This window comes from Haliaeetus albicilla, chromosome 4 (assembly GCF_947461875.1).
Source record: "Haliaeetus albicilla chromosome 4, bHalAlb1.1, whole genome shotgun sequence".
Taxonomy (NCBI): domain Eukaryota; kingdom Metazoa; phylum Chordata; class Aves; order Accipitriformes; family Accipitridae; genus Haliaeetus; species Haliaeetus albicilla.
In genome coordinates, this window is record NC_091486.1 from 46,646,127 (window position 1) to 46,673,928 (window position 27,802).

The 27,802-nt window shown below is 55.7% G+C and overlaps 2 protein-coding genes across 15 annotated transcripts; both read right to left on the reverse strand.

The window, feature by feature from the left end:
* Positions 1-878: 878 nt before the first annotated feature.
* Positions 879-8,125, reverse strand: MFAP2 (microfibril associated protein 2). Of its 4 annotated transcripts, none has more exons than XM_069782335.1 (9): positions 8,009-8,125; positions 4,180-4,268; positions 2,918-3,004; positions 2,453-2,479; positions 2,285-2,371; positions 2,042-2,083; positions 1,732-1,819; positions 1,537-1,610; positions 879-1,272 (listed from the first exon to the last, which is right to left on the reverse strand). In XM_069782335.1, the coding sequence occupies exons 2-9, from the start codon at positions 4,214-4,216 to the stop codon at positions 1,169-1,171; spliced, it is 546 nt and encodes a 181-aa protein (XP_069638436.1). In that variant the 5' UTR covers positions 4,217-4,268; positions 8,009-8,125; the 3' UTR covers positions 879-1,168. The 4 variants fall into 4 exon arrangements, with proteins under 4 accessions (XP_069638436.1, XP_069638434.1, XP_069638435.1 ...); XM_069782333.1 differs by having other exon boundaries at positions 2,918-3,007; positions 8,009-8,117; XM_069782334.1 differs by lacking the exon at positions 8,009-8,125 and adding an exon at positions 7,890-7,999.
* Positions 8,126-10,045: 1,920 nt separating this feature from the next.
* ATP13A2 (ATPase cation transporting 13A2) lies at positions 10,046-26,911 on the reverse strand. 11 transcript variants are annotated; one of them, XM_069782329.1, is made up of 30 exons: positions 22,259-24,309; positions 21,562-21,769; positions 20,505-20,578; positions 20,083-20,250; positions 19,627-19,685; positions 19,377-19,491; positions 19,187-19,266; positions 18,608-18,685; positions 18,271-18,340; positions 17,690-17,824; positions 17,372-17,438; positions 17,143-17,274; positions 16,808-16,975; positions 16,608-16,718; positions 16,449-16,495; positions 16,139-16,327; positions 15,854-16,060; positions 15,592-15,705; positions 15,293-15,449; positions 14,828-14,948; positions 14,469-14,593; positions 13,671-13,831; positions 13,102-13,212; positions 12,794-12,873; positions 12,420-12,572; positions 12,189-12,285; positions 11,838-12,061; positions 11,455-11,606; positions 11,202-11,374; positions 10,046-11,012 (listed from the first exon to the last, which is right to left on the reverse strand). In XM_069782329.1, the coding sequence occupies exons 3-30, from the start codon at positions 20,505-20,507 to the stop codon at positions 10,842-10,844; spliced, it is 3,468 nt and encodes a 1,155-aa protein (XP_069638430.1). In that variant the 5' UTR covers positions 20,508-20,578; positions 21,562-21,769; positions 22,259-24,309; the 3' UTR covers positions 10,046-10,841. The 11 variants fall into 11 exon arrangements, with proteins under 11 accessions (XP_069638430.1, XP_069638427.1, XP_069638426.1 ...); XM_069782326.1 differs by lacking the exons at positions 21,562-21,769; positions 22,259-24,309 and adding an exon at positions 26,833-26,911; XM_069782325.1 differs by lacking the exons at positions 21,562-21,769; positions 22,259-24,309 and adding an exon at positions 25,851-25,949 and having other exon boundaries at positions 19,187-19,263; positions 19,377-19,488.
* Positions 26,912-27,802: the final 891 nt, after the last annotated feature.

Below are 27,802 nucleotides of genomic sequence, written 5' to 3' on the forward strand. Positions count from 1 at the left end.
CTCAACGCCAAACACCCCAGACTATTTTCTATAAGAAAACTGGAAAATATAAGACCTGCACCCTGCAAGCTACACACTATGTAAGAGAGCAACAGGCTCTAGAGCTGTACATAAGAGAACTAGAGCCTATAAGAGCTATAGACAGTTGCATGCTGTTAAGAGATCTACACATTATATGAGAGCTGCACAATGTATATGAGCATACAGAATATAAAGAGCTGCACAGCATACAAGAAAACTGCATGCTATGCGACAACTACACGCTCTGAGAGCTATATGAGAGCTGTATGCTGTATATGAGAGCTGCACGCTATATAAGAGAACTGTATCCTATATGAGCTGCACACTATATGAGAGCTACACTACACAATTTCTAGTACAAGACCTGGAGAAACTCCCCAAGCCAAACCCCTAAAGCCCACGCTATTTCCTATAAGTGACCCGAAGCCCAACCTTCACCCTCTTTTCTATAGGGGAACCTGAGCCCTAAACACTGCAGGACCCGAGCAGAGACTCACCCTCCACCTTCTTCTATAGGGCAACGAAGCAACACTGCAAAATCAAACCCCAAAACACCCATTATTGTCTATAAGAGACTCAGAAATTTGCCGTGAACACCTATATACCGCACTTCTTTCTATAAGAACCCCCCCCAATGAAGCCCTTTCCAAGCCATGCTATTTCCCCCTCACAACTGCCCCCAAACCAGACATTTTACAAGCCCCAAAACACCCTAAAACACCCCCAAAATCATCACCCACAGCCCCTCCTCTGCCCAGGGCTGGATGGCCAGGAATTGCTCAAATCATCAGAACACCCCCCCCCCATCGCCAAAAATCAGAAAATCCCCCCCCAAAAAACGAGTCGAGAGCCGCAGCGACCCTTACGCTTTATCTCTTGGATACTCTACGTAGAAAACAGGGGGGGCAGGGGCTCGCACCGCCCCCCCTTTACAATATAATAAGGAAAGTAATAAAAATAATACCCCCCCCTTTTTTTTTTAATTATTATGTGCACAAAAAATGGACTTTTTTTTTTTTATGCTCTTTCATGCACGGTTTCTTTAGCACCACGGTGAAGATCCAGAGTGGGATGGGTACCCGGGAGAGGAAGATGGGAAGGGGTTGGGATCCCGGGATGCGGCCGGCGAAGGGGGGTCCCCTCGAGCTCAGCATCCGCCGCAGCTGCGGGCGCAGGATGCAACAACGGTTTGGCAGAGCCCGCTGGTGGCCATCACCCCGCACTTAGAAAACTTGTCGCGGCAGAGATCGGCTGCGGGGATAGCGGGAAAGAAATAATCCGTGGATGTAGGAAAAATGAGGGGGCAGAAAAACAGCGAGGGACCCCCCCCAATTGGGATGGGGACATCATGATGCTGCAAGGGGGTGGCTCAGCCCCAGTTTGGTCCACTGGTTGCGGAGCGATTCCTGGAGCAACTTTGGTTGTTGGGATTTCCCCCCTCCCCCTCCCTGGGAAAAGGGGGTGACCCAGATGGGGATGACCCCAATTTGGGGTGCATCTCCCCCCCTCCCTTACCTCGCAGCAGCTCTTCGTGGGCACACACGGTGCGGACGCAGATCTCCTTGTTGATCACGTAAACGCGTCGGAGGCTAGATGTGTGTGGAGGGAGATAAAAAAAGATGGGGGTGGGGGTTTAGTGCAAAAGCAGAGTGGGGTCCCCAAAATATGGGGGGCGGGGGGTGTCAGGGAAGCTCCCCCCCCCCGGCTCGCCTGTAAAAGCAGATCTCATTCAGGCACTGCTTGCAGGGCTTGTGCACGGAGTAGAGCCTGGTGCAGGGGTACTGCTCCTCCCGGCAGTCTGCAAGGAGAAAAGGCAGCTGGTTTCTGATGGGGGTCTGGGAAATCCATGGCGGAAGGCCTGACGCCCCGGGGATGGACTTAGCATCCACTTGACACCTTCCTCCCTGCCCCCCAATTTTTGCCCCGGGTATGAGTGTGGCAGCACATCCTCACCTTAGCTGGGCTAAAAGGGAGGATGAAACCCCCTCCGGGGACTGAGGAAGGGGGGATAAGCACTCACCGAGGGGTCCTGGCTCCGTGGGCTCAGTCTCAGGGGCAGCAGCTGCAGGAGGAGGAAGAGCAAATTTAGGGCTGGAGCAAAAGCATCTCGTTGCCCTTTCCCTGGGTTTTAGGGCTGGAGCATCCTGACGCTGGCACCGGTGAAGCTGCTCCAGAGCGGGGAGCACAACCAGGCTAAGGGTGCACGGGAGGGATGGAGACCCCAAGTCCTGGGGTGGGGAGGGGGCTGGTGGCTGCCACCCACCTGGGGTCGGGGCCGGCACGATTTCCTGCTGAGATTGCTGCTGGGACTGGTACCGAAACTGCTCCTCGGGGGCACGGGGGGTGACATCTGCAAGGAGAGGGACAGTGCGGGCACACCCCAAAAACCTACCCCCTCCCCACCCCGGCATCCCGCAGGGGAATCACTTACCGTGATAGTCGTAGTAATCCTGAATTTCTGGGGAAATAAACCAGAAAAGGGAGCAGAGGCTGAGGATGGGTTTTAGGGAGAAAACACACCCTATCGGGGCCAGGACTTAGCAATGAGCTCCCCAAAATTTTGCAGCCAGTTTTAGTGATCAGAAAACATGCCCCAGCCACCCCAGGAATGAACTTGGGCAACATCCCACCAGGGTTTTTTAAAGCTTAATTAAGGCTTAATAAATAATTGGCAGTGCGAGGAAGGGGAAAGGAGAGGCTTGTGTACAAGGGGGAGGTGGCAAGGTGTTAGGAGGAGGTTGGAAATTAAGGGGCAGGCGAAAAAGGATGGAGCAAAGAGTACTGAAGCAGAAAGAGGCATCAGACTGGTGTTATTTGGCCAGAGAAAGCAAAAAAGAAAGGAAAAAGAGGGGAGAGAGAGGTGCGTGAAGCCTCTCCCAGTTCAGGGTGCTCTAACCTGATTGCTGGTCGTACTGGGAATATTGTACCGGCTCAGGGTAGGTGATGCCTTCAAACCTGCTGTACTGTCCCTGGACCAGGAGCACTGCTGGGGAGACAAGAGTTGGGGGGTGAAGCATCACCAGAAGGGGGACAGACACCCCCAGCCCAGGGATTCAGGGTTCCCTGCTCTGCCTCCGCCTCTCCAGCTTCACATCGTCCCCCAAAATATCATCCCATAGTTGTCCTCAGGGGCACATTGCCCAGAGAAGAGGAGGGAGAGGAAAGTGGGATGCTCACCGTCGGGGGACGAGCACCACCAGGATTCCTCCATTATCCCGTCGCAGCCGGGGATGAACCCGGGTGATCCCAATGTCTTGCAGCATCCGGGTACCACGACCCTCCCCGGAGAAAGGGTCAGCATCCAGCTGACTCCAGTGATGCTCCTGACACCCCAGGGGACCAGGGCATCCCCCTTGCAGACACCCTGGGAACTAATCCTGCCACGGATCCAGGGGGCCAAACGGGGTTCAAATGCGAGTGTGCATGAGTTGATGCGATCACGCAGGCAGAGTGTTTCATGGGGGGGGGGGTGAATCAGGTCACCCCCCATCCCCGAAGCACAGCAGGGACCCATCCCCGGGACACGCTGTGATGCCCCGTGGTCCATCCAGCTGCTGCATCCTTCCGCATCCTCGCAACAGGCAGCATCCGTGAGCAAAGCATCACCGGGAACTGTGCCGGGATGGGACTTATCTTTTCTGCCCACTACCCCCCATGCTGCCCCCCCACCCCTTCCCCAGGCTTCCTCGGCCTCGCCTGCTTAATGTTTTCCATCTGTTCGCTAGCCTTTGTGCCGAGCTGGTTTCGCCCAAAGTTTTCCTGGCTCCAGGCTCTTGGGTCCGTCACCTCCCTCCTCGTTTCCATCCCGCCTTTGCCAGACCCCCAGGGGGTTACAAATATAATTTTTTTGGATGTCGTCCCGGCCCTGAGGTGCCAATTTTGAGCCACCCCATGGTGCCACCTCAATGTCCCCAAAGCAGGAGGGACTCGCTTGGTGCCCTTACACCCTCCGTGCCCCCCCCAAACCTAGAGCCAGTCCCAGCCCAAATACGACACTACGCTGGGGTTTTGGGTTAATTTTGGGGCATAACAGGTGATGAGGTGATGCTTGTCCCAGATGGGTGCAGGCACCCAAGCATCATTGTGGGTGGTAGCTGGCTCCTGGGCTTTAAGGGGGTGTCACCTTGCCTTGGGGACCCCCGGGGAGGGGGCACTCACCTGGCAGACACAGCAAGAAGAGCCCCACCGCTCTCATCCTGACAGCAGCGATGGAGGAGCAGTGTGGGCCGGGATGCAGCCGGAGGAGTCTGGATGGGGCAGAGGGAAACACAGAGGGGTTAGCGGAGTGTGTGTGGGGGGGTGTGTGGACACACAGACCCCCAGACCCCTCCATTCCCCATCTTCTACATGACACCCCCCACATCTCTGCCTGAGACACTCCCAGGGGCTGGCTCAACCCCCCCCCCCCAACCCAAACCCTAAAAAATGAAGAAACTTCCCCCCCAAAAAGGCAGGCTGGGCTTCCTGCCCTGACCGCGTGCTCCCAGGGGAATTGCAAGGACCAAGCCCTGAAATATCCTGCGGGCAGGATGGGGGATGAGAAATTCTGGGATGTCTGAATCACCACCATGGGGGAGACATCTGGACACCCCCCTGGTGATAACAGACTCATGAGCTCGAGATCTGGAAGCTCCTTTCCTGTGGTTTTCAGCCCCGTTTCTTGGCAAAGGGTTTATTTTGGGGGTCCCTGCCACCGGGGAATGCTGCGTTTGCTCGGGCATCCCCTAAATCCAAGGGGATGTGGAGATTTGGGGAGGGAAAAATGGCTTTCAGGAAAAATCCCGCGCTGGGGTTTGGCAGCCTTGGGCGCTCACAGCTCCCCAGCGCTTTCCAAGTGGCGATTTGCATGTCGAGCGTCTGCTTTTCCCGGCGGGGAGACGGGCCAAGGCCGGCTGTGCCGCCGGTAAGACGGGCCCCCTTCCCCGGCGCGGGCTGGCAGGGATGCCGGCTGCCCTTCCCCCTCGTCCCGAGCCAGCTGCAGGGGAAAATTGGGGGGAGAAAAAAAAAAAAAAAAAAAAAAGAGAAATTCTCCCAAAGAACTCCTTCAAAACCCAACTGAAGGTGTTTGGCTGTTGGGGATAAAGCTCGTCGGCGTTCCCGGCACACCGAGATGCCGCAGGGATGGGAAACCCCTCCTGGCATTCCTGGCTCTGCTGCCGAAGCAGGGAAACTGAGGCATGGGTGGAGATAAGCCGAACCCATTGGTATCTCACCCTTGTGGAGGAGGAACATCAGCACCCCATGCCAGGAGGCACCGAGGCACCCACCCCGGCTCCCAGCTGAGCCACAGCTCTGTGCAGCACCCAGGATGAGAACGCGGGTCCAGCCCCAGCACAGCATGGTCCCTGCTGGGTTTCAGACCACACTGGGGAAGGTGGGGTCAATGGGACTAACTGCACCATCACCAGAGCGTGGCATCTTCTAGCGACCATGGCCTCACCATCACCAAAGCATAGCACCTTCTAGGGACCATGTCCTGCACCATCCCCATAGTCCTGCACCTTCTAGTCACCATGGCTTCAAAATCACCAAAGCACAGCACCATCCAGTGACCACATCCTGTGCCATCACCATAGTGTTGCATTTTCTAGGGACCATGTCCTCACCACCACCAAAGCGTAGCACCTTCTAGCCACCATGTCCTCACCACCACCAAAGCATAGCGCCTTCTAGGGACCACGTCCTGCACCATCCCCATAGTGCTGCACCTTCTAGCCACCATGGCCTCAAAATCACCAAAGCACAGCACCTTCTAGTCACCATGTCCTCACCATCACCGTAGTGTTGCATTTTCTAGGGACCACATCCTGCACCGTCACCAAAGCGTGGCACCTTCTAGTCACCACATCCCCACCATCACCAAAGCGTAGCACCTTCTAGCCACCACGTCCTCAGGATCACCAAAGCATTGCATCTTCTAGCAATCATGCCCTTGCACCACCACCATAGTTGCATCTTCTAGGCACCTCATCCTCCTCCATCCCTGGGCTTGCAGCTACTGGGGATGTTGACAACGGACTTCCAGACCCCTCCCAGCTTTGGGAAAGCCAGAAAGTTGGTCCCTACCCAAGCTGGGATCAGACAACCAAGCTCAGCCGACAGTCAGAGTTTGGTGGTCCCAAACGAAGTGCCCAGCAGCACTCCGTCACCAACCCACGGCCACACCGCGGTGAGATCCAGGTCCCTACAAGCCCCATCTGCTTCCCATGGCAAAGGAAGCCCCAGACCCGGGTTTAACCGAGGCTAAACATGTCCTGGGATAAAGGGGATTGCGCAGGGATGAGCGAGATCAACGCACGGCTCTGGGTTTGGCGGGTGCTTGGCAGGGGTCCGGGAGGCTTTATCGAGCCTTAGAGGCTGCTGGCAGACCTTGGGTTTGGGAAAGCAGCTGGGTCCTGGCCAGGACAGGGCTGCTACAGGGGACTGGCGGGGTTTGGGGCTACCTTGAGGTGGCAGAAAGGGGCTGTAGATGCCCATCCTGACCTTTGCTGGTTCTCCAGATGCTGGGATCCCATGGGATGCCGGCGCCAACATCCCACGGCCCCAAATCACCCTGACCTTGTACACGTATCCCACCCAAGACAGCTTGGGGCAAGGCTGCGGGGCAGATGGATGCCCACTTCCAGAGGCATCACACCCCGTCCTCCCGTCTCTCCAGCGATCCCTAGGACATGGCCACACAGCTCCAGATTAACATGCCCTGCCAGCCCCTTTTTTACCCCCAAACAGCCTGCAAATGCCCAAGGCTTCTCTTGAGGTCTAATTCCCCCTGAATTTCCCCCAAACACGGAGATCTTGGACGGAGCTTGCACGGTTTGGCTGGAGAACGAGGACAGACGGGTCACGTCTTCCCGCGATGGTGATGCCAATGTCTTCTCCACCCGAGGGAGAACACCGAAGCGCCCGCCGCCACCTCCAACGCAGCTGGGAGCGATGCCGAGGGTCGCCGCGACATCTTCCTTAAACCCAAAGTCTGCAAAGAGGGGATGGGGACACCTCCACCCTCCTCCTCCTCCTTTCCCCACCTTTGGCTTTTCCTACTACTAAAGCAACCCAGTGAGATGCCCCAGGAGGGATCCAAGGTGCCCCCCCCAACAAGCTCCTCTCCCCTCCGTGCAGGGGTCCGGCGACTCCAACCGCGCCAGATGTTTTTGCAACTGCACATCTGGGAACAATCAACCCCGAAGAAAGAACACCACAGTCTCTCTCTTTCATTCTGCTAAACCCCACCTTCCCCCAGCCTTTCCCCCCTCCCCCAGCTTTTTTTTTCTTTTTCCTTTCTTTTCTTTTTTTTTTTTTTTTTTTTTTTTTAAGCTCTCCAGTTGCCAGAGAGTGGGAGAACAAAGGGAATATGAAAGGATTCAAATTTTTTTTGGCCCTCAACCAAAGGTAAAAAACTCCTTTCCCCCATCCCCGTTTTCACACATCGCATTTTCATTAGGGTCCCATCCCCCCCGGGGGGGGCAAAATAAACATAAACATTAAAATATCCCTTTTCTCCAGTCTCTTTCCAGGATGGAAAAAAAAAAATGCAGCTTCCTTCAGACGTTAGGGTATTTTTAGACTTTTTGAAGTGGTTAAAAAAATCTACTACAACAGCTGTCAGGCTGCAAAGATTGGGTCCCCCCCGTGGCTGCTGGCTCTTCAGCCCCCCCCCCAAAATAAGGTGGCTTTTCTTTTTATGAGATTAAAAAGGTTGAAAACAGCTTTTGTGAGCTCGCCTGCCCCGACCGATGGGAGTTTTTAAGGCGACTTTGCAAAGCCCCAAAGATGGGGTTCAGTCCCATCTGCTGCTGGGGGGGTCCCCCAGCATCCCTGCCTGATGCAGGGGGCTGGGATGGGGGGAATCTCTCTCGCCTGGTCCTTACCGCTCTGGGTGTTAGTGCTGGTTCTGCCCTTGCCCACCGCCTTGGTCTCTTCTCTCTGCTTTCAAAAACTCCGAAATGAGAGTTAAAAAAAAAAAAAAAAAGCCCCAAAAACCTCCTACCTCCAACATGGGGGATCCGCTGGGTCCTAATGCCACACCTGAGCCGGCCCCTTCCTCCTCCCAAATTGCTGTCTGATGGGGGAAAAAAATAATGATAATAATTAAAAAAAAAAAAAAAATCAATAAGCACATATCGATGCAATGGTCGGCAGGGCTAGCTTGGTTTTTTTTTTTTCCCCAGCTGGATGAATTTTAAATTGATTGTAAATACAAGGAGAGAGGAGGATTTTGTGCAGCGCCAAGCACGCCAGAACAATTTAGGCTGGGTTTTGTGCTGCTGGAGGGTGAGATGAAAAGATCATGCCAGGGCATTGCTCTATGATCTTGGCTGCTCTTGGGGAAACTGAGATAAAACCCCCCAAAATTTGGGATCCTGGGATCCCAATCACCCCTCCTAACTCCAAGCTCGGCATTAGCGCTCAATCTGCCCCCTGAGCAGCAAGGATGCTGTAACCCTGCAGCAGATTTAAAGCTTTACCCCAGGATAAAGAAAAGAAAAAAAAAAAAAAAAATCCCCTTTTTTCCCACCCAGGCTGAGGATGCTGGAGCAGATCTGCAGCCCCTGCGTGGCAGCAGAGCCAGCATTGCTGACCGTGGGGCCCTCTTTCCCCTGGCTTGCTGGCTGCTTTCCGGAGGACGCGGGATGCTGGCTGCATCCCGGCGAGGCTGGGGATGCTCCCCTAAAAACCCCAAGCCCGGCGGTGACACCAAGCCTGGCGCTGGGGGATAAAAACCTGCAAATTTTAGGCATGTTCGAAACGAGCAACGGAGCAAACGGAGGGTGCTCTAGGGCTGGGATGGAGGGAGAAGCTCTCCAGAGACGGCTAGCAGCGTGCAGAGGGATGGGGATGAGCAACGGAAAGGAGACAGCAGAGTTTTTTCACCCATGGGACAGGATTGCCCCCACTGCCCCAAGCCCACAATCTGTTGTGCTGAGGAATGAGCATTTCTGCAGCCAAGAGAGGGTCTGACTGCCCTAAAAACAAGGAGAAAACACAGTTTCAGATGAGGAGGAGAAGCAAAGGGGTTTTTAAGGTGCTCCCATCTCATATCAAGTCTGGTTTTCCAGTCTGAAGGATGAACAAAACCATCCAAAGGACTCCAAACACATCTAATAGCTGCTCCTGTAAAGCTTCTGCCTGCCCCAAACCCCAGCATTGTCCTTGTCTCCAGTCCTGGTAACCTCTAGCTAAGGGCAGGAGCTGCCTGTTAATAATTAAATGGACTTTGCAAAACCCCCTGAGGCCCGAAACACCCTGCAAAAAACAGCCAAGCAAAACACCCTGGTGAGAGGGGGGAACCGAGGTGCAAATGGGTCCCTCACACCTGGGTACCTTTTGCTTTTAAAATTGCCAAGCACAGACAAAAATCTCCAAGGGTTGTGGTGGGTTGTTTTTTTTTTTAAACTCAGGAAGCCTGGTTTAATAACTCAAGCCTTGGCTAGGATTTCAGGAAACCTCTTACCTCTGCTTGTGCCTCATTTCCTGATCTAATCCCCAGCTCCCGGAGGGCAGAGGCGCCGCTGGCGCTCGGAGGGGTTTAGACTTTCCATGCAGGCGAGTCCCCGCAAGAACCAGCCTTCGATCCAAGAGCCGGGCTTGGAAGTGGCCAAAAACCCCTTGGAGAGCGATGCAGACAGTGCATCCCCCCTCCCCGGGCATCGGCTCTTCCCCTTTTGGGATGCGGCATCTCCAGCTACCGGCTTCTCCTCTGTTGAAGAAGCAAGGTTTTGCAGTCTTGGCGAGGACACCTGGGTTTTTCCAGCAATTATTTTCTAGGAAATTCCAGCTGGAAACAGGCTCAGGGGTTATTTACTCGCTGATGCTTGGTTTGGGCTGCTGAAATCCCAGCGGTGCCGTCCCTGAGTTCACTGTCTGCTTTCGGGCATCGAGGACAGCATCTTCCAGCCAAAATAGAGAATGAGGTGACCCTAAAACCTCTTTCACCTGCTCCCCTGCTCCATCTGATACTCACCCGCGCTGTCAATGCTGTCCTGCCCCAAGCACTCCATCCACGCCAGGCAGCACAAGCAAGCAGTCAAGAAAATAGTGTTAATTTATTAGACAATGCTCACGACAGCACCATATGGAAACTGAAAGCCGTACGTCATTCTCCCGACTGCACTTACACCTCGATGCACTGGAGTAGAGTTAAAAAATAAAGAGACTCAGGGGTTTTTTTAATGCTACAAAGGACCTGTCCGAAAGCAGAAGTGCTCTGCAGGAGCATCGCAAGCGGAGAGGGTGCCTGTGGCTGGTCCCTGGGCGTTGGGGATTGAGCAGCATCCTTGGCAAGCCAGGGATGGGGTGGTTTGTAAACAGTTCCTACACATCTAGGGTGGCCGTAGGGGAAGGTGGAGGGTTTGTTTTTTTTTTTTTTTCACAGTGAGCAGGGACACGAGGCTGGGGTGGGTGCCCTTGCCATGAGAAGATCAGGGACCCTCTTCCTGGTGGTTTTGACCAGCCAGGAAGGGAAAAGGGAGACGGTGTCCCCCTACAAAACAGTACTGGTGCTCAGCATGGGGAGATGGGTCCAAGGCCAGCACGGGAGTGGAGAGGTCCTGGAAGAAGAGCTGAGCTGGACCATTTCTCCTCTTCTTCTGGACCCTCTCCTCCAGTTTACTTCTCTAGCATCTCCTCCTCTTGGCCAGGACTGTGGGACCGGCACGTGCAGATTCACAGCTGTGATGCTGGGGGGTCTCCCCATGGGGAGGATGAGCCGCGCTGCCTACCGCATCCCTCGATTTACCAGGATAAATAAATAAACGACAGCGTCCAAGGTCTGGCAGGCAGCGCTGGCCTGCAGAGCAGGCAGGAAGGAAGCCCAGCACGTGCTATCTCACAGCGATGGACATCTTGGGTGTAGCAAAGAGCGGTTCGTTAAGGGGTGGCCAGGATGGCTGCTGTTGGCTCAGCTCCTTTTCCAGCCTCTTGAAAAGCTTCTTGGACACTTTCTTTCGGCGCAGCTTGCGGAGGCAGCTGAGCAAGCCGTGGTCCAGGGCGGTCTGCAGCAAATAAGGGGGGGAGAACAGGTTTTGGGGAGGCTGTAGACCCCATGGAGGGGGCAGAGCTGATGCCAAGGTAAGCCCTGCTCCCTTCGTGCCCACGGCTCCTGGAAAAGGGGTTACTCAGACAGACCAAAGAGGATGACATGCGCCCCTCATGCGCCCAATGCCCACCCTGGGCCAACCTACCTCCAGCACGAAGGCGGCAAAGAAGTTGAGGGCAGCGATCCCCAGCAGCAGCAGCTTGAAATTCAAGTCATCGATGTCCTGCAGCTTCAGCAGGGTTTTGGGGAAGCCCAGTGGGTAGAGGGTCAACCATATCATGAGGCCAAAAAGGAGGATGAGGACTACCAAGAATAGCACTGAGGGCGAGAAGGAAGAGGGTTGAGGAGGAGAATGGTTTGATGTCTCTCTTTGCCCACGTGGCCAGCATCATCCTCACCATTGGTGTAGAGTGGCTCCCGAAATGGGTACCCCTTGGACATGGCGATGGCCAGGATGAGGTACTGAAAGCCCGTAACACAGAAGAGGACTGTGTTCTCGTAGTTGGGCAAGTTTTGGGGAGCTGTCACTGTGCTGTTCAGCGGCACGTACCTGAGGCAGGCAGGGGAGAAGGCAGAGGGTCAGATTAAGCGAGGCAAGGAGAGGGTCTAAATGCCAAGCCCTTGTTCTCCGTGAGCACATGGGAGCCATCCACTGCAAGGTGGCTGGACACATCCTTGATGCCAGCCAGCATTGGCCAAAACGAAGAACAAGTACCCAGGCTTCACTGCAATCCTCTGCGCTGTTCCCATCATTAAACCCACATGAAGCTGGGTCTCTTACCAGCTCTGCGAGATGGTGATGAAGTAGCTGAGGACTTGCAAGGTGATCAGCAAAGCCGTTTGGAGGAGCAGGCTGCCCAGCACGAGGATGCTGATCAACGCCCCTTGGGGACGCTCCACTCCCAGCTCCTGGGCAGGACCGGTCCGACCCATCAGCACCGCCACGGTGGTGGTGATGATCAGGTCGAAGAAGAGGAACTGGAAATCGCTCAGGTTGGTGTTGATCTGGGAAGGAGAAATCACCTGCTCTCAGTGCGGGGCTAGGAAAGGGACAGGTTAAAATGCAGCAAGGACAAGGTGACCCAAAGGCATCCTTGAGCATCGCATGCATTCGGGCAACCATGGGACTCACTGTGTAGAGCAGCAGGACGGACACAAACTGCACCAGGCTGTACAGGGCCATGTACTTAAAGACACCAAAGGAGGTGACCAGTGAGCACCTGCCCTCCCTGCAGAGAGAGAGAGAGATTCACCCACCAGCCACAACACACTTTCCATGAATTGTCCCAAAGAGGGGACAGACACACTCAGGAGACACCCACCCTAGTTTTTATCCCCCACCACAAGGCTCCTGGCAGCTCACCGGATGACGGTGGGCACGCACTCGATGTTGGCCACGCGGGAGGTAAATGGTGAGGCTACTGATGCCTCTGCCTCTGACAGCGAGATGCCCACGTCGGCAGCCTTCAGAGCCCCGCAGTCGTTGGCACCGTCCCCGCACATCCCCACGCAGTAGCTGCGGCGAGAAGAGATCCAATATTTCATGACAGGACGGGGGAAAAAGCCCTGGGTCTTCAAGGTCACACCCCTGTATTTAGGATCACCCCACATCTGGGAGAGGGTGGGATGTGATTTCGCAGCTGCCAACCACGCTGGCACACAAGAGAAGTCTCTGGGCAGAGGACTAACCCCCTTGCCCTCCTCTGTCCTCCATCCCTTGGGGCTGACGGGGCTTACTTGAGCTCTTGCAGGCTGCACACCAGCTGAGTCTTCTGGTCAGGCGACATGCGGGCGAACACGGTGGCTCGGATGAGGATCTGCAAAGGGAGAAAGGCTCCGTGTTCATATCACAGCACCTTGCATCCCTGAGCACCCAGGAGGAGCCTGGTTATTTTGAGCTTTCCCAGCTCGGCAGGGCAGAGGGCATCTTGTACTGGCAAAAAAAAAAAAACCCCTCAGGGCATTTTGTTTTGCAGCTGCGAGGCTGCAGCATGAAACCCCGGTGAGGTCAACCTTGCTGGAGGATTCCCTGCCGTCGGACTCACCTTCGGCAGCAGGTCGGCGAAGTGCTCGCAAACCACGGCGAAGGATTTGCCATTCAGTGCGAAGTGGCAGGGCTGTGGCTGGAGAAAGCAGCCGTCTTGCTGGTGCAGACCCTGCCAAGGAAAACAATTCCTTTTTCTGCAGCAGGGCTTTGACTCGTGCTCAAATCCCTGCTGAGCCCCTGGGCAACGGTCTGAACCAGCATCCTCAACATGCATGGAGCAGGAGAGAAAGCAGCTTCCCTTAAACCTCAATTCCAGGCATACAAATGATGGTATTTTGGATAAAAAGCTTGTGCGATTGAGCCCTCCATGCCAAGCCTAGAGCAGGACCTGAGCAGCACAGTGTTGGCTCCATCCAACAAGGCTGTTTGGAGCATCAACTCCAACCTGATGTGCTCCCAGGGAGAAACAGGAGCAGGTTATCTTCTCCTAAAGGAGGCATTTGACAAGGGGCAGAATCACATCCCTAACTGCCTCTAAGGGTAACGATGCTGGGAAAAGAGAGTCCTGCAAGGTGACAGGCAGTTTGGGCTGTACAAAACCCCCCAAAACATTGCCTCGGGACTCACCTCTGGCTGCTCTTCACCCTGGGAGTGCTCAGCAAGGATGAATTTCAGAGCAGCGGGTTTGTCATGGCTGGGCGGGGAAGCGTTGACGAAGATTACCTGCTCTTTCGGCTCCACCATGCGGCAGCTCTTGGCCACACTGACGGCTGTCAGCATGTTGTCTCCTAGCAGAAAGAGGTGGTGGGGCTGAGTAACAGCGAGCGGTGTTTGCTAGCCAGTGCTGGCAGGGTCTCGCATGGCTGCAAGCCAAGAAGAGCAGTTCAGACCTGCTGCATCCTCCCTTCCAGCCACCACAGGCACGTTGTGGGTCCCTTTGCTTTCCTGTGTTTTGGGGGAGAGCTCCAAAATCTCATTTCTGCCCTACCCCAAAGAAAGGCAGCAGCTTCAAACCCTGGCAGCGCTGCTTGCCTTGCTGCAAAACACCCGAAGGTGACTCCTACGTCTCCCACCGTTAGCTGTGCAATTCGGGGTGCTCACGCGATATCAACTTTTATGTGATCAGCAGTGAAACCATGAGCAGCTTTGCTGTTAAAGCCACCCACCCGGTGTCTGTGGGTTCATGCTGCATCCATGAAAAAGCAGCCTGTACCCTTCCGCACCCCGCCTGCTGTGAGCCCACTGGCAAAGCAATGCAAACAAGTAGCAGGGATGCATAAAACCAGGGTCCAGGAGTCCTTGCCATGCCTCCCAGCTGCTTCAGGCCACTGATTTCTGGTGGAGAAACCCTTCACCCCTTGGTACATCAACAGTCAAACGTGTCCCATCTCTTCCCTGAGCCCAGCATTCCCTCTGCAGGGTCACCTGTCACCATGACGGGGCGGATGTTGGCGTTCCTCAGGAGGTGAATCACGGGTGCAGACTCTGGCTTGAGGACGTTTTTCATAACGAGGAACCCCAGAAAGGTCAGGCTGCTCTCCACGGAGTCCCTGGTGGGATACAACGAGCCGTTCAACACTCCCTTCAACACAAGGCAGAGCAGATCCATTGGTACAAACAGCTAAAAATCCATCTGGGAGGCAGCCTGCAATTGCTTTAGTATGTGTTAGGGTTTAATTCCTTGCAGGCTGCTAGGATGGGGCAGGCTGCAGGGCAGCAAAGCATCCCATGAAATGCTCAGAGCAAACAAGATGTAAATGGAGAAAAAAGTTGTTGGCACTAACCTTGGGAGCTGCAGGGCCTCCTCAAAGGTGGTCACTGTGCTCAGGGGTTTGCAAGCCAGACCCAAGACCCGGAAACCATCCGTGGTGTAGTGTCGCAGCATCTGGGAGAAATCCACGGGCACTGCCAGCCACGAGGGGAAAAGCAAGGTCAAAATAGCTCCTGAATGAACCGTGGCTGCACAGACCCAGCAAGGGCAGTCAGGGCTTGAGCTCCCAAAGGACTGAAGGGTTCTGGATGCTCATCCAGACTCCAACCCCCTTCCCTGTCTTCTGGCTCCTATTTTCTTCCCCTGACGTGGCTGGAGCTAATCCAAAGCTCTGTGACTCTGCAAACTGCCCCGTGGCATGACCGAGGATAATTCCCTGTGGGGATGAGCTGCAGGGGTGCAGACGGATGATGGAGCAGCAGGACTGGCTGCTTCTCAGCTGGGGAGTGATAGTGAACCCCTGTCGCCCAGCACGTACCTGTTTCCTTCCTGCAAAGGCTGGCCACCATCTCTGGTGCACCCTTGATGTAGACATGGGCTGAGGCTTCGCCAGGCAGCTTCACCAGGACGCTCATCCTCTGCAAGGAGGAGGAGAAAGGGAAACGCCGGAGGATCCCCACGGGTGACTGGTGCTTCTGCGGAGGAGAGGGTGCAGGTGTCAGGGCCAGGCAGGAACTTCTCTGGGAGCTACAACCTCTCCAGGGGCTGTGAAGCACCTTTGGGAGTGCAGACCCAGTGACTTGGGGAACCTGAGCCACTCTGGTCCACAGGACCTACCCTGTCTCGTGGCTGTTCTTCCTCAGGCGGAGGTTTCATCACAGCCAAGACCTTCGTCCCAAACTGCTGGAAGGCGGGCAGCTCACCTTCCTCCTCCTCCATCATCTCCAGGTGCTGAAACCAAGGCAGATGCTGAGATGGCAAAGCCCCACCTACCCCACAGCAGCCTATGGATGGTTTAAACACCCCTGCTCCTGGCAGAGCAAAATGTGTGCCACCTCACTCTTCACAGATAAGCAACTTTGCCCACTGCTTGTCTTACCCAGCCGGTGGACTCCACCATCTTGAGGTCCACAGGATCCCCGATGGGCTGTGTCCGCAGCAGTGAGATGGTGTGGCAGGTGGCCAGGGAGTAGAGCAAGGGACCGGCGGGCAGGCAGCGGGGCTCGTGGACGATGGGCATGAAGTAGTTGTTCTCCAGCGGGACCACCCCCCAGACATCCAGACCTTCCTCCGTCAGGGTTCCTGTCTGTGGGAAGACCGTGGTGGGTTCAGGCCAGCCCCCTGAGCTGGAAACTGTGGTCCCACAGCACTGCCCGAGACTCACCTTGTCGAAGCAAACCAGGCGGATCTTCCCGCAGAGGTTGATACGAGGAGGGCTGATGCAGAAGATGCCCTGTTTCTTCAGCCTGTTCTGGGCGTAGATGGTGCCCACTGTCATCGCAGCTGGGAGAGCTGGGGGCACGATGACAGTGACGAGATCGAGGGCACGGATGATGATTTGCCCCACGGGGACCTGGCAGGTGAGGAGGAAGAGGAGTGGGCATCCTGATAGCCCTCACCCATCTCCACTCGCATCGGCTGACAGTCCCAGTGCCAGCCTGCACTCAAGGATTCACCAGCTCCAACAACCCTACCTGGTTTTTAACCAAGATGAGGATGCTGTACAGTGTGCCGATAAAAGCTGTGTGCGAGAGAGAATGGGCTTGGTTACAAAGCAAAGCAGGTGAAGGGTGGGTTCAACCATTTAAGAGGAGCTTGGCTGCTCCTGGCTGTGCCTCCACACTCAGACGTACCCAGGATTGCGAGGAACAGGACGAACTTCACAGCATCCTTGTAGAACTTGAAGCTCACGGGCTTAGGGTAGAGGATGGAGCTGATGAGATCCCCTTTGGCTGTGCAAAACCCTGCAGGAGAGGGGCAGAAGGTAAGCATGTGCAAAGTCACCGCTCCGAAGGATGCAGCTTAAGCCCAGCTTTTCCCCTCAATCCATTACCTGTGCGGGTCACCACAGCCAGCACTTCTCTGCCCACATAGGACTTGGCTTGGATGACCTGCGTCCCACAGAACAAGGTGTGCCGCCTGTGCTCCTCGGGGGAATAGATAGTGGTGGCTGCCTGGCTGCCAGCCGGGAGAGGGGTTTTCATCACCGGCACGCTCTCCCCTGCGGTAAGGAACACCATGGAGGGAGGTTCATCACCCTGGGGGGTCAGGGTCCAACCAGCCTGGATGGGAATGGGCTGCCGTAGGGCCACTGAGATACAAGGCTCATCCTCTCCCCCAAAATCCCAAGCAAAAGCTGGGGTGGCAGAGGCGTGCAGTGGCTCTTACCTGTCAGCATGCTCTCGTTGACCATGCACTCGCCCGTCAGCAGCGCGGCATCGCAAGGGACCAGCATCCCATCTGTTGGGAGGCTGATGCAATCACCTGGCACCAAGTCTGCGGAGCTCACTACCATCTCCTCTGGAAAAAAGTGCGCCGTGCTCAGACACATCATCCTGGCACCATCCCAAACAGCTTCACGCCAGGAGCCCTCGCTCATCATGGGCATCACACTCACCTCCGCTGGGGCGATGGACTCGGACACCGACCGACATCTTGGCCATGTTTTGCAGTGTGGCACTTTGCTGCAAGGGAGGGAGCAGTTAGCAGCCACCCCAGGGCAGCTCAAAAAGCACAGCAAAGCATCCGTAAGGCAGGTCTCAAAGGCTCGGGACCACAGATGAAGGACAAGGAAACCTGCCCCACCATTGGGAGTATGGGCTGTCCTCACCCAGCTGGGCTCAGAGGAAGTTCAACATCAGCACAGAGGTCAAACACCATCAGAAAATGGGCTACTTCACTAGAGCTGCTTGTCCCAAATAAGCTCATCACCAACCTTCCTCGTCTCATAGAGGGACAGCCCTAAGGAGATGGTAGAGATGAGGAAGATGCAGGCAGCGTAGTAGTAATAGGCATCACAGACCCACAGCACAATGCTGAAGACTTGGAAGATGTAGAAGGGATTGAGCACCTGGAAGGGAACAAGCAGAGAGAGAAGTTTTTTGGGGGGAGGGCTTCCTTGAGCCCATCATGAGACCTCCAGGCTCCTTGAGGAAAAACTGCTTATGCAGAGGAGAAGCTGGCCCTTCCCTGGGGCTGGAGATGAACTAGCTGACTTCTTACAAACCCTTCATCCTTCCCCGGCTTTGCTTACGGTCAGTATTCCTGAGGATGCTCAGCCACCTCTGCAACTATCTGGGGATGCTCCTGTCTGAGCTAAGAGGCAGGATGGGTCCCGTCCACAGCTGTACCAGCTCTGCCTTCTCTGATCTCTGCCCAGGCTGCCTCTCCTAAAGTCCTCTCCTCCCTACCAGAGAGGAAGGGCCCATAAAGCACTTGCAGTAAGGGACACGGAGCAGGGGAAGGATCTGCCCTGGGACAACTTGCTCTTTTGAAGCACAGCCCATAGATGCACACCTCCTCCACCAACAGCCTTGCGTAGGACTTGACTGGCACCTCGATGAGGTTCGGTCCATAGATCTTCCTTCTGCAAAGGGGAGAGAAAAGCAAGGGGGAAGGCAAACGCATGCTAGGGAAAAGCTGCATTTCCAACTCGAGGGACCCTCATGCTGCCCAGACCTCCATGTGAGTCCAATTATGTGAAGAAGCCAAGCCAGGGCAATCCAGCCCACCTAGCTGTCCTTGCTTTTGAGGTCTGAACGCAAGAAAAACCCAGGCTCCAGGATTTGCTGGTCCCTGGAAAAGCCTCATCTGCGCTCCCCGGGTAGGTCCCACGAAGCTGGTAGATCCCTACCTGGTGTTGTGGTCTTGCTGGTCGAGCCCAGCCTGGGAGAGGTGGAGATCTGTACAGGTCCAACCTTCATCCAAGACGCTGGCAAGTGTGAAGGGAAAGCAAAACAGAGAAACAGAGTCAAAAATCAGCAGGAGCCTGGCCCTGTGGAACAAACACCATGTCCAAGTTCTTGGTGAAAAAAAACCACCCTTTAGGAAAGGGAGAGCATCTTGTTCCTCAGCCTCTGACACAGTTTGCGGGCACCAAGGAGCGGGAACAAAAGGGGCACAGTTCGGAGAGCTGCGAGCGGCACAGCGCAGTGAGGACCATCCAGCATGGGGCAGCTGCCAAACTACTTCACCCGGTTTCCTCTGCCCACAAAGACAGGCAACATCAACAACTTGGGGGGAGAGGCAGCACAGCTTCTCTGGCCCAACGCTCTAGGGATGGTCTCCAAAGGCTTTGCAGCACGGAGAAAAGCTCAAGTGCAGTTATGTGACTTCCAGCCGGGCAGGACCATTTTGGGGGAGCTGAGGGGCCAAGGAGAGCAGCCGAGAGATGCAGAGAGGTTTGCTGTGGCAGGGTGGGACAGAGAAATACCTGACTTTGCAGTATGCCTGCCGCCGTTCGATCCAGATGTAGCGCATGCCCTCGAAGAGATAGTACCGCAAGATGTTCTTCTGAGCAGAGGAGGACAGAAAAAAATAAGGTATTTAGCAGGATATGAGGGCAGCCCACACCAAGGGAGAGGATTTGCAGGGTGGTGGGTGGGAAGGGTCGCTAGCGTTACCTCTTCCTTCTCATGCAGCCGGATGGTGTCCCGGCTCTCCTCCTCATCCGACACGCCGATGGCGATGCTGCTCCTCCGGTCCTCCAGCTTGGCCCCAGGGTGATGCTCCAGGCTGCTCGGGGTGGAAAACCAAGGGTCAGTCCTTCCCCATCCACCAGCGCTGCTGCAAACACCCCCCCTCCCTTGAAGCCAAAAGCACACGCAAGCCCCTGCCCGCCGGCATCTCTGCGGGGACGTGAGCCCAGCTCACCTGCCCTCGCCCAGCGCCTCCGTGTGCACACGTGTGGTGAAGCACTGTCCAAATCGGTCCTGCAACACAGGCATGGGTCTGAGCAGAGGGAAAAGGGAAGCTCCCCGTGTGTCCTCCCTGCTCCTTCAAACAGGGACAGTGTCGCAGGCAGGCAGGGAGTCCCCGGCCACCCGTCCCAGATGACAGCTGGGTTTCAGGGACGATAAATAAAGAGAAATGCGAAACCAGGCTGGCTGCTACAGAAGGGGAAAGTGCAAAATTATTCCAGGAATAATAATAATTCCTGGAATAATCTGGCTCTGAGGTAGCGCATTGCTTGATGAAAGGAGACGTCAAACACAATTAGGGAGGGGAGGGTGACAAGTAGCAAGGAACATGCCCGGGGCCATCCTGGGAAGCCAGTGGCAGAGCCCAACCCCAGAACCCTGGGTCCCCTGGACCCCTCTGGGGACTTACTCTGATGATTACCCAGTCAGCCTGGCCGAGGGCGCAGGGCTTGCACTTTGCCTGCACCTCCAGGCTTGGCTTCCAGTGGAAAAGGACAAGAAGCAGCCCTGCCGTCAGCACGGAGCAAGCATGGCACAGGGCCACCCGCCACGTCTTGGTCTGGTAGCCCGTGACCTCCTGGAAGAGAGGAGGTCACCTTTACAGGATGCTTATTCATAAAATAAACTGAAATTAAGATTATCTAGCATCTAAATCCTAAACTGATAAAAGCCCTAAGCCTCCTGGCGTGGCTTAACACCAGGCAGGTGACAATCAAGTAGCTTTGGGGCTGGAAAACCACCATCTTGTGCTGGTGTTGCAGATAACACATGGTTTTTGTGCCAACCCAACCCTGGCATGCCTTCCGCCCCGCGGTGAACCCTCAGACCTACCATGCGGGATTTATCGGCGTCTCGCTGCAGCGTCCCGTAGCCTGGCCGCTGGTTCCCCAGCAGCCTGCTGCTGTCTGCAAAGTCAAAGAACAGGGCAAAAAATAAAGGGAGCTGATCTGAGGGGTTATTTAGGAGATGCCACAGTGATGGGCTCCCAGCTGCAGCGATGACATCCCCGGATCAGTCCCAGAAGGCGGCTGGACTTGGTGTCCCCTCTGCCAACCACCCTGGCTCCCGGCAGAGCCGCTCAGGGCCACCTCTGCCACGCAAGGGGATGCTGCGGGCACGGGGCACCCCAGCGCTGCCCAGTCACCCTCCCACGGCACGTGACGGTCACACGAACAATGCCAAAAGAGCCCGAGGAGAAAAGCTGGCACAAAAACAGCGGCTTAGCAGCCGGGGGAAGGGAGCAGGGCTGGTGCAGAGCCAGGTCAAGTACAGGGAGAGCTCTCCCTGCCACTTTTCAAGCTTGTTTGTTCCTTGTGTTCCCCCCTGCATGGAGGACGTGGCCACAAAAAAAAATTTGCTTTTTCTAGTTTTAATGATGCCCAGCGCGGCTCAGCACCTCCGATTCACGTCACTCTCTACTGCACCCCGATGACCAGCCTGGGAGACAGGGATCGCTGGAGGCATTGCCATAATCATCCCAGGTGGGATTTTAATCATCACCCTCTGTCCCATGAAGTTAGAACCACTTATGCCCTAAATCCACGCCGGATTACAAGTCACGGCGTCCAACTCCGGGATCTTAAAGCAGCAGCGGGGAGATAACACGTAGCACAAACACAAACCCAGGAGCTAGTTCCCACCCTTGGAGCTGGCAGATAATTTTCCTGGCTGGGCTGGGTTCAGATTTCCAGGAGGGCACTCCGACCGGCTTAACGATTTACACACCGGGTGGGAGCCCATGTACCCATCCTCTGCCGGAAAAGCCACCCTGGCTGGATTCCTGCCGCTCCCTGGTCCGACCCTAGAGCTCGTCTGCAGGTGACAAAAGGAATTAATTAAAACCATCCCTTGGTTTTGATGACTACCAGGGATGGGGTCTCCATCTCACCAAGCGACCCAGTCAGTAGCCAGCTCCCAAAACACAGCCGGTGCCGCTCCAAGGGATAAGTTCCAGGTTGAGGAAGGAGGGGGATGAGCACAATGGATGGCTTATTAAAACAAAAGCCCTCCCAGGAGCCAAAAGGAATGGCTGTGAAGCTCGCAAAGGGCCCGCGAGGAGGGGAGATGCCAGATTTCCCCGCTGCCGGTGTCAAACTCTGTGAAAAGCATCAATTCCAGGTTAAACGAGGCCGGGAGCGGGTGCGGGAGGGCGAGAAGGAGCGTGTGCCGCCCTTCAAAAGAGCAGAACAAAGGAGAGGGCGAGGGGCTGCCTTGCACAAAGGCTTTTCTCCAGCGCTGTCTGCAGGGTTTGCAGAAGGGGGAAAGTATCGAAACAACCTGAAAACAGCCCAGTTAGCTTTCTGTACCTCCCCAAACCAGGCTGCGTAGCAAGAAGCACAGCCCACCTCTCCGCCTGAACTCTGCTGTTAGCAACAACAAAATTATTACGACTTCCTTGATCCTATAAGCAACAAATCTTTTGGAGGAGCGCACGACCACGGCTGCAACCGGCTCTGTCCTGCAGAGCTGCGGCTCTTGCACAACCCCATCCCCATCCCTGTTGGTTTTCTCACCTCCCACTCCCATCCCAGCTGCTCCCCAAAACACGGCGAGCGAGAAAGAGCTCTCGCCTTGACTCACCGCACCTTAACCCGCCGGTTGCGCAAGCGGAGCCGTTCCCCGTTGGGATGGGATCGGTACAGCCGTCACCACCTGCCCGCTGGCGGACGTGCCCAGGAAGAATCCGGCACTGGTGGAGGGGAGGGCAGAACGCCATGGAGCTGCGCTACCAGTTTGAATCGCGGCGCAGCGGCCACAACTCGTCAGCAAACACAGCGTGGGGGCACCTGGCTGTCCCTCCTCTGGCTCCCAAAGCTGGAGGGTTTTACCCCTGAGCTTGTCTGGAGAGCCCTGGGGAAGAGATTTGCTTCTCTTTCTGCTGCTAAAGGGGGGCTTAAGGGGGAGATAACAGCCAGGAGCGGTGGCAAACTCAGGGAGGGGTCAGCAATGCACCAGCCCAGCTTGCAAAGGGAAGAGTGGAGCCACAATTCCCCACTGATGCCAGGTTTGCCCAGCCAAAACGCTGCTTGAAGTCCCAGCTGCCTGGCTCCGAGAAGAGTTTGTGCCCTGTCTTGCACCTTTCAGAGAATGACCACGCGTCCCTGCTATCAAGGTTGGGGGGAAAACTGGGGAGAAAGATGCTCAGGATGCCCTGACATCTAGCACGTGTCCTAGCAGGAAAGGACATACCCTCTGACGCCAGAAAGCAGAGTTGGAAACCTTGAGCCCACGTGTCTCGTGGCACTGAACACCCCTCTGCAAAGCTGCCCTTGCTGGGGACCATTTGCGAACGCCAGCGCCGGTCCTTGCCCTGAGACTTCATCCCAAGACACAGCCTTTCTCCCCAGCAGCACACACGCATCAAAAGCGGATGCACGCTGGTCCCAGAGACCTTCTCCACAAGCTCCCTTTGCAGTCACGGCCCTTTTACAAGCACCTTGCTTGAAGCAAACAAACCCCAAGGGGACTTTGAGATCTCCCTCCATGCTCACGGTCCCCGTTGGATGCTCAGGGCTTCCTGAGCAGCATCCTCCATCCATCTATCTATCTATCCACCCACCCACATGTGCAGGCTAGAGATCGCATGCAAGAAGAGGAAGGTCCACCCAAGGAGGTTACTGCTCCAGCTAGCAAGGTCTGGTGCTGTCTGGTTGACAGGATGGTGTTGACAAGGTCAATCTGGGCCCTTGGAGATGGGGACATGGAAAATCGGGATGAGGCAAAAGTAAGGAAGGAGGGAGGAGGAAAGGAAAATGGCGTTTGGGTCACGTAGGGCAAGATTTAACTCAGGAGGATATTTCAGAGCAGCCTTCAGGCTCTAGTTGGGGATGGGAGATGTCACGGTCGGCTGCAAGCCCAGACCCAGTGAGGGGTTGGGATGAGATGGCGTCAATTCTCCTGCCATTTCTACCAAGCCAACATAAACCTGTCTGCACAAGCCAACGGGAGAGAAACATGCCATTCTGCCTGCCACGCAGCCGGAGCAAACGTGTTTTACCAGGCGGTCTGGTCCTACCCAGACATGGCAGCATCCACTGGGGGAGCACAATTGGAAAAACGCCCCAAGGCTGGAAGAAACAAAAGGATGAGACAGGCTCATTACAAGGTGGGACATGGAATATGGGGATTCAGGCTCTGCTGTTGCTAGTAACGCCAGGGGAATCGCTCTTGTGCATCAAACCTTTGAGATGGGAGAGAAAACAAAGTCCTTGTAGGCAAGGTGCCCTCCCAGTAGCCCTGTCCACCTCAAACTGGTGGCTGAGGCAACGGCAGTCAAACCTTTCCAGCAGGGCGGGTTTCTCCCCCACCCCGGACAGGCATCGCCCTGACCTCTCCTGCACCCAGTTTTGCAAGACCTCGCTGTACGCCAAAACCACCTGCCGAGCTGGAGATAAGCGCTCGGCAGCTTCAGGGAGCATCCTCGCTTGGGCAACCACCAGTGAGGGGGGCAAAAAAAGGTTTATATCCAAACCCCACATTTTCCTCAAATGCTGGTTAAATAAAGTGCTCCTACCTCCCTTAGGGAGAGAGAGGCTGTGTTCCTCGCAGCCCATCATCTCCATTTTGGTGTGTTAAGCCAGGATTAGAGCATCTCCTGTCTCTTAAGCTAGCCTCCCAGGCTGGCAGCGTTAAACCTGAGTACCCTTAAGAAGCACACGGGGAAAAAAGGGGTGAGGTTTAACCCCCCCGAGTGCTGCTATGCTGCAGATCTGGAGCAAAAGATGGGCAAAGGGGTCCAAGGGGCTGTCAGGGGGATCAGCACGGTGGCAGGGACCATGGTGGCAGGGACCACAGCCGGGCAAGCCCCACGGAGCCAAGTCCAGGCACCCAAAAAGCCCTCTGATGGGTGGCCAGCCGTGGTGCAGTCACACTCCTCCCTTTCCTGCCACAAAGCTCTTCCTCTCGCCCCTGCGCCGCCTTCGAGAAACTCCTCTGTGCCAACCAGGGCAAACTCAAAAGGAAACGGGTAAAGGTTGCACAGGCTGCACTAATTCTGTATGCCCTGGAATGAGAAACGCTGCTGGCACGAGGGATGCAGGGCACCTCAGATGCTTTCTCCAGTGCAATATCACACCCAACACTAGGCTGAACCTAAAGCTGTATTTTTCGGCCTCTTCTGAATGCCTTGATGCCTGTCCTCCCCTGCCAGCTTTGACCCTGCAAAGGGTCTTTTGGCTGAAAGGCCAAGCTGTGGTCAGCAGCGATACCAATTCAGGGCTCGCTTACCCGACATCACATTGCAACCTTTACCAGCACAAGAAAACCTCGGGACTGCTCTGCTCATGGGGTCAGAAAGGCAACACAGTCCTTCACAACCTTAAAATCCACCCCGATCTCCGTGATGCCGACTAAAGACGCCGCAAAGGGGTGCTTGGCTCCAGCTGCAGACCCCAACCCGCTCGGAGCCTCCCCGAACACCAAGTCGGATCAACCTGCTTGCAGGGAAGCAGCCCCCGGCAGGCTGCAGGGATTCAGCCATGGGGTTCGGTGGGCTCAGAGCATCCCAAAGCGACGCCTGGGTTTCGTTGCCCCACGTCTCGCGTGGATCAATCGGCGCACGCCTTAGCACAGACTCCACGTATCCTTGTCAGCAGGAGCGGGGCCAGGAGCTCATGTCCCGACGGGATGCAAAGCAAAACAGTTCTGCAGCAACGAAGCACCGACTGAAGGCTGCAACAGCCCCGTGACAGCAAAAGCACAAACCCGGTTACCCGCGGCTTTGCAGAGCGTTTTCCAGACCCACGGCACCCTAGGGTGGGCAGGGGCTCCCGTGGGACATTGCTGCGCTCCCCGCTCAGCTCTGCCACCCCTTCCCCCCCCCCAAAATTTGCGCTGCCGGGGTGGGGGCAGCACCCCGCTTTGCACCATCCCCCGCTCCTCCTTTCGCAAACGCCGCTGGAGGAGGAAATAAAGCGAAATAAAGCGAAGCTGCCCTCCCCTCCGCACCTTGCGTGCAGCCTCCCCCTTCCCGCACAACCCATCCCACAGGCACGGCCGCGGGGGGGGGGGGATGAGCGCAACCGCCGGGGGGCCACGCACGATGCAACACCCGTGGGGGGCCACGCACGCAGCGCAAACCCCGGGGCTCCCCGATGCAACCCGGGGGGGGCCGTGCACACCGCAGCCCTTCCCTTCCCTCCCACCCCCACCCCCCTCCCCACGCGTGGGCCCCCTGACCTGAGCTCATGGCGGGCGGCCACGCGCGGGCCGGGGTGCGGGCGCCCCGGGGCCGGAGCCCCGCGCGCACCCAGCTCCGCGGCGCGCGGCGGAAGGGCGGCGCGCAGGGGCTGCTGGGACTTGTAGTCCTTTACCCCCCAAAAGGCAGGAGACACCCCGGGGTGTTGGCCCCCCCCCCCCCCCCCCGGCTTTACAACCGCTCCGTGGCACGGCAATGCACTTGGGTCTGCCCCTCGAGGGGGGCTCTACGCCCCCCCACCAGCAAAATACCCAGGGTCCACCCCCAAAAAGGGCTTTGCACCCCTGTATCTTGCAAGGAAACACACTGGGCTCTGGCCCCAAAAAGGGTTTGCACCCCCATATCTTGCAAGGAAACACACCAGGCTTTGCCCCCCCGTATCTTGCAAGGAAACGCACCAGGCTCCACCCCCAAAAAGGGTTTTGCACCCCCATATCTCACAAGGGAACACACTGGGCTCTGCCCCCAAAAAGGGCTTTGCACCCCCATATCTTGCAAGGAAACACACTGGGCTCTGGCCCCAAAAAGGGTTTGCACCCCTATATCTTGCAAGGAAATGCAGCAGGCTCCACCCCCAAAAAGGGCTTTGCACCCCTGTATCTTGCAAGGAAACACACTAGGCTCTACCCCCAAAAAGGGCTTTGTAGCCCCCCTCTTTTCTCCCCCCTCGGTTGCACATCCCTGCACACTCCCGCAAGTGTGGGGAGTGCACACAGCTCTCACTGCAGCAGGGCTCCCTCTTGGAAGGTTACAGTAAGGGGGATTTTGAAGCCAACAATCAGGTGCAGACCCCACTAACACCCCTCAAACAGACCCCTCCAGCCAAAGCTTGGCTTTTTGGGGCTCCAATCGCTGCAAAACCACTGCCAGAAATAGACAATGCCTGTGAGAAGGGCTGCTCCTGCCCACCACCACCACACTCAGCTGCAGCTAAAGAGCAACCGCCCTCCCCTCTGTACTCACCCTTGCACAAGGCAGTTTTGGTTTCTTTCACAGGAAGGGAGATACAGCAAATATTTCCTCTGGATGTGCCACAGGTAGAGCCTGTGCTTCCTTCCAAAGCCAAAGGTGAAGCGGATTGTGTTTATCAGAACAGAAAAACCTCAGCCACTGCAGCGACAGTCAAAGCAGTGAGGGGCTGCCTTCAGTTCCTCTGCACCCTGCTGCATTTCCATCCAACCCTCTTCTCAGCAAGCATGCCTAGCTTTTTAATAAAACAAGGCAAAACCCAGTTCATGTTCAAAAAAACCCCCACGTTAACTAAAGAGAAGGGAATAGTGGGAGAGAAGGGGGATCACAAAGCTCTTTTTATTCAAGCTGTTGATGGGATCCCCTTGGATTTAAGCAGGGAGACGAGATTATGAAGCACAGGGATATGGCAGAAATATCGGTATCATGGGACTGACAACACACCCCTGCTGTCTAACATGAGCAGTTGGGTCTTCTCCATCACAGGACCAGCACTCACCCCTTTTTAACCACAGCTCACCTGAGATACAGAAAACAGGGGCAATTCAGTGACACGGAAGAGCAGCCTGACACGCATGGATTTTAAGTGTAAAGTCTCTGACCTACAGAAGTCTGCCTCACGTCAGCTCTTGGGAATAAAGACATTAGCTCCAGGAAAATAAGTATTTCTGCAAATGAAAATTAAGACAGCAACATCAGCTTGGCTTCTTGAAACAGCCACAAGGTTCCCTTACTGCAGGATAAATGTATGGAAAAAGCAGGGTAATTTTGGGGGTAAGCCTTTCCAGAGCTGTATATAACTTTTTATGCCACTTCAACCTTCATTTGCTGCTCACTGGCAGCATCCTGGCTACCATACCATGTCTCAGAAGCAGCATCATGACATTTCTAGAAGTTTTTACTACACCTAGACAAAAAAAAAATCTATTAAGCAGCAAAACAGAAAGCACTTCCTTTCTGTCCA

Excerpts from the sequence above, each read along its gene's own strand:
- MFAP2 (XM_069782333.1), bottom strand. The coding sequence starts at position 4,216 with ATGAGAGCGGTGGGGCTCTTCTTGCTGTGTCTGCCAG. Across the intron at positions 1,611-1,731 it reads AATGAGATCTGCTTTTACAG|CCTCCGACGCGTTTACGTGA; the intron begins GCGAGCCGGGGG and ends ACACACATCTAG. Across the intron at positions 1,273-1,536 it reads CCACGAAGAGCTGCTGCGAG|CCGATCTCTGCCGCGACAAG; the intron begins GTAAGGGAGGGG and ends CTATCCCCGCAG.
- ATP13A2 (XM_069782320.1), bottom strand. The coding sequence starts at position 24,957 with ATGAGCAGAGCAGTCCCGAGGTTTTCTTGTGCTGGTAAAGGTTGCAAT. Across the intron at positions 18,341-18,607 it reads CAGCAAGACCACAACACCAG|AAGGAAGATCTATGGACCGA; the intron begins GTAGGGATCTAC and ends TCCCCTTTGCAG. Across the intron at positions 14,594-14,827 it reads GAGGCCCTGCAGCTCCCAAG|GGACTCCGTGGAGAGCAGCC; the intron begins GTTAGTGCCAAC and ends GTATCCCACCAG.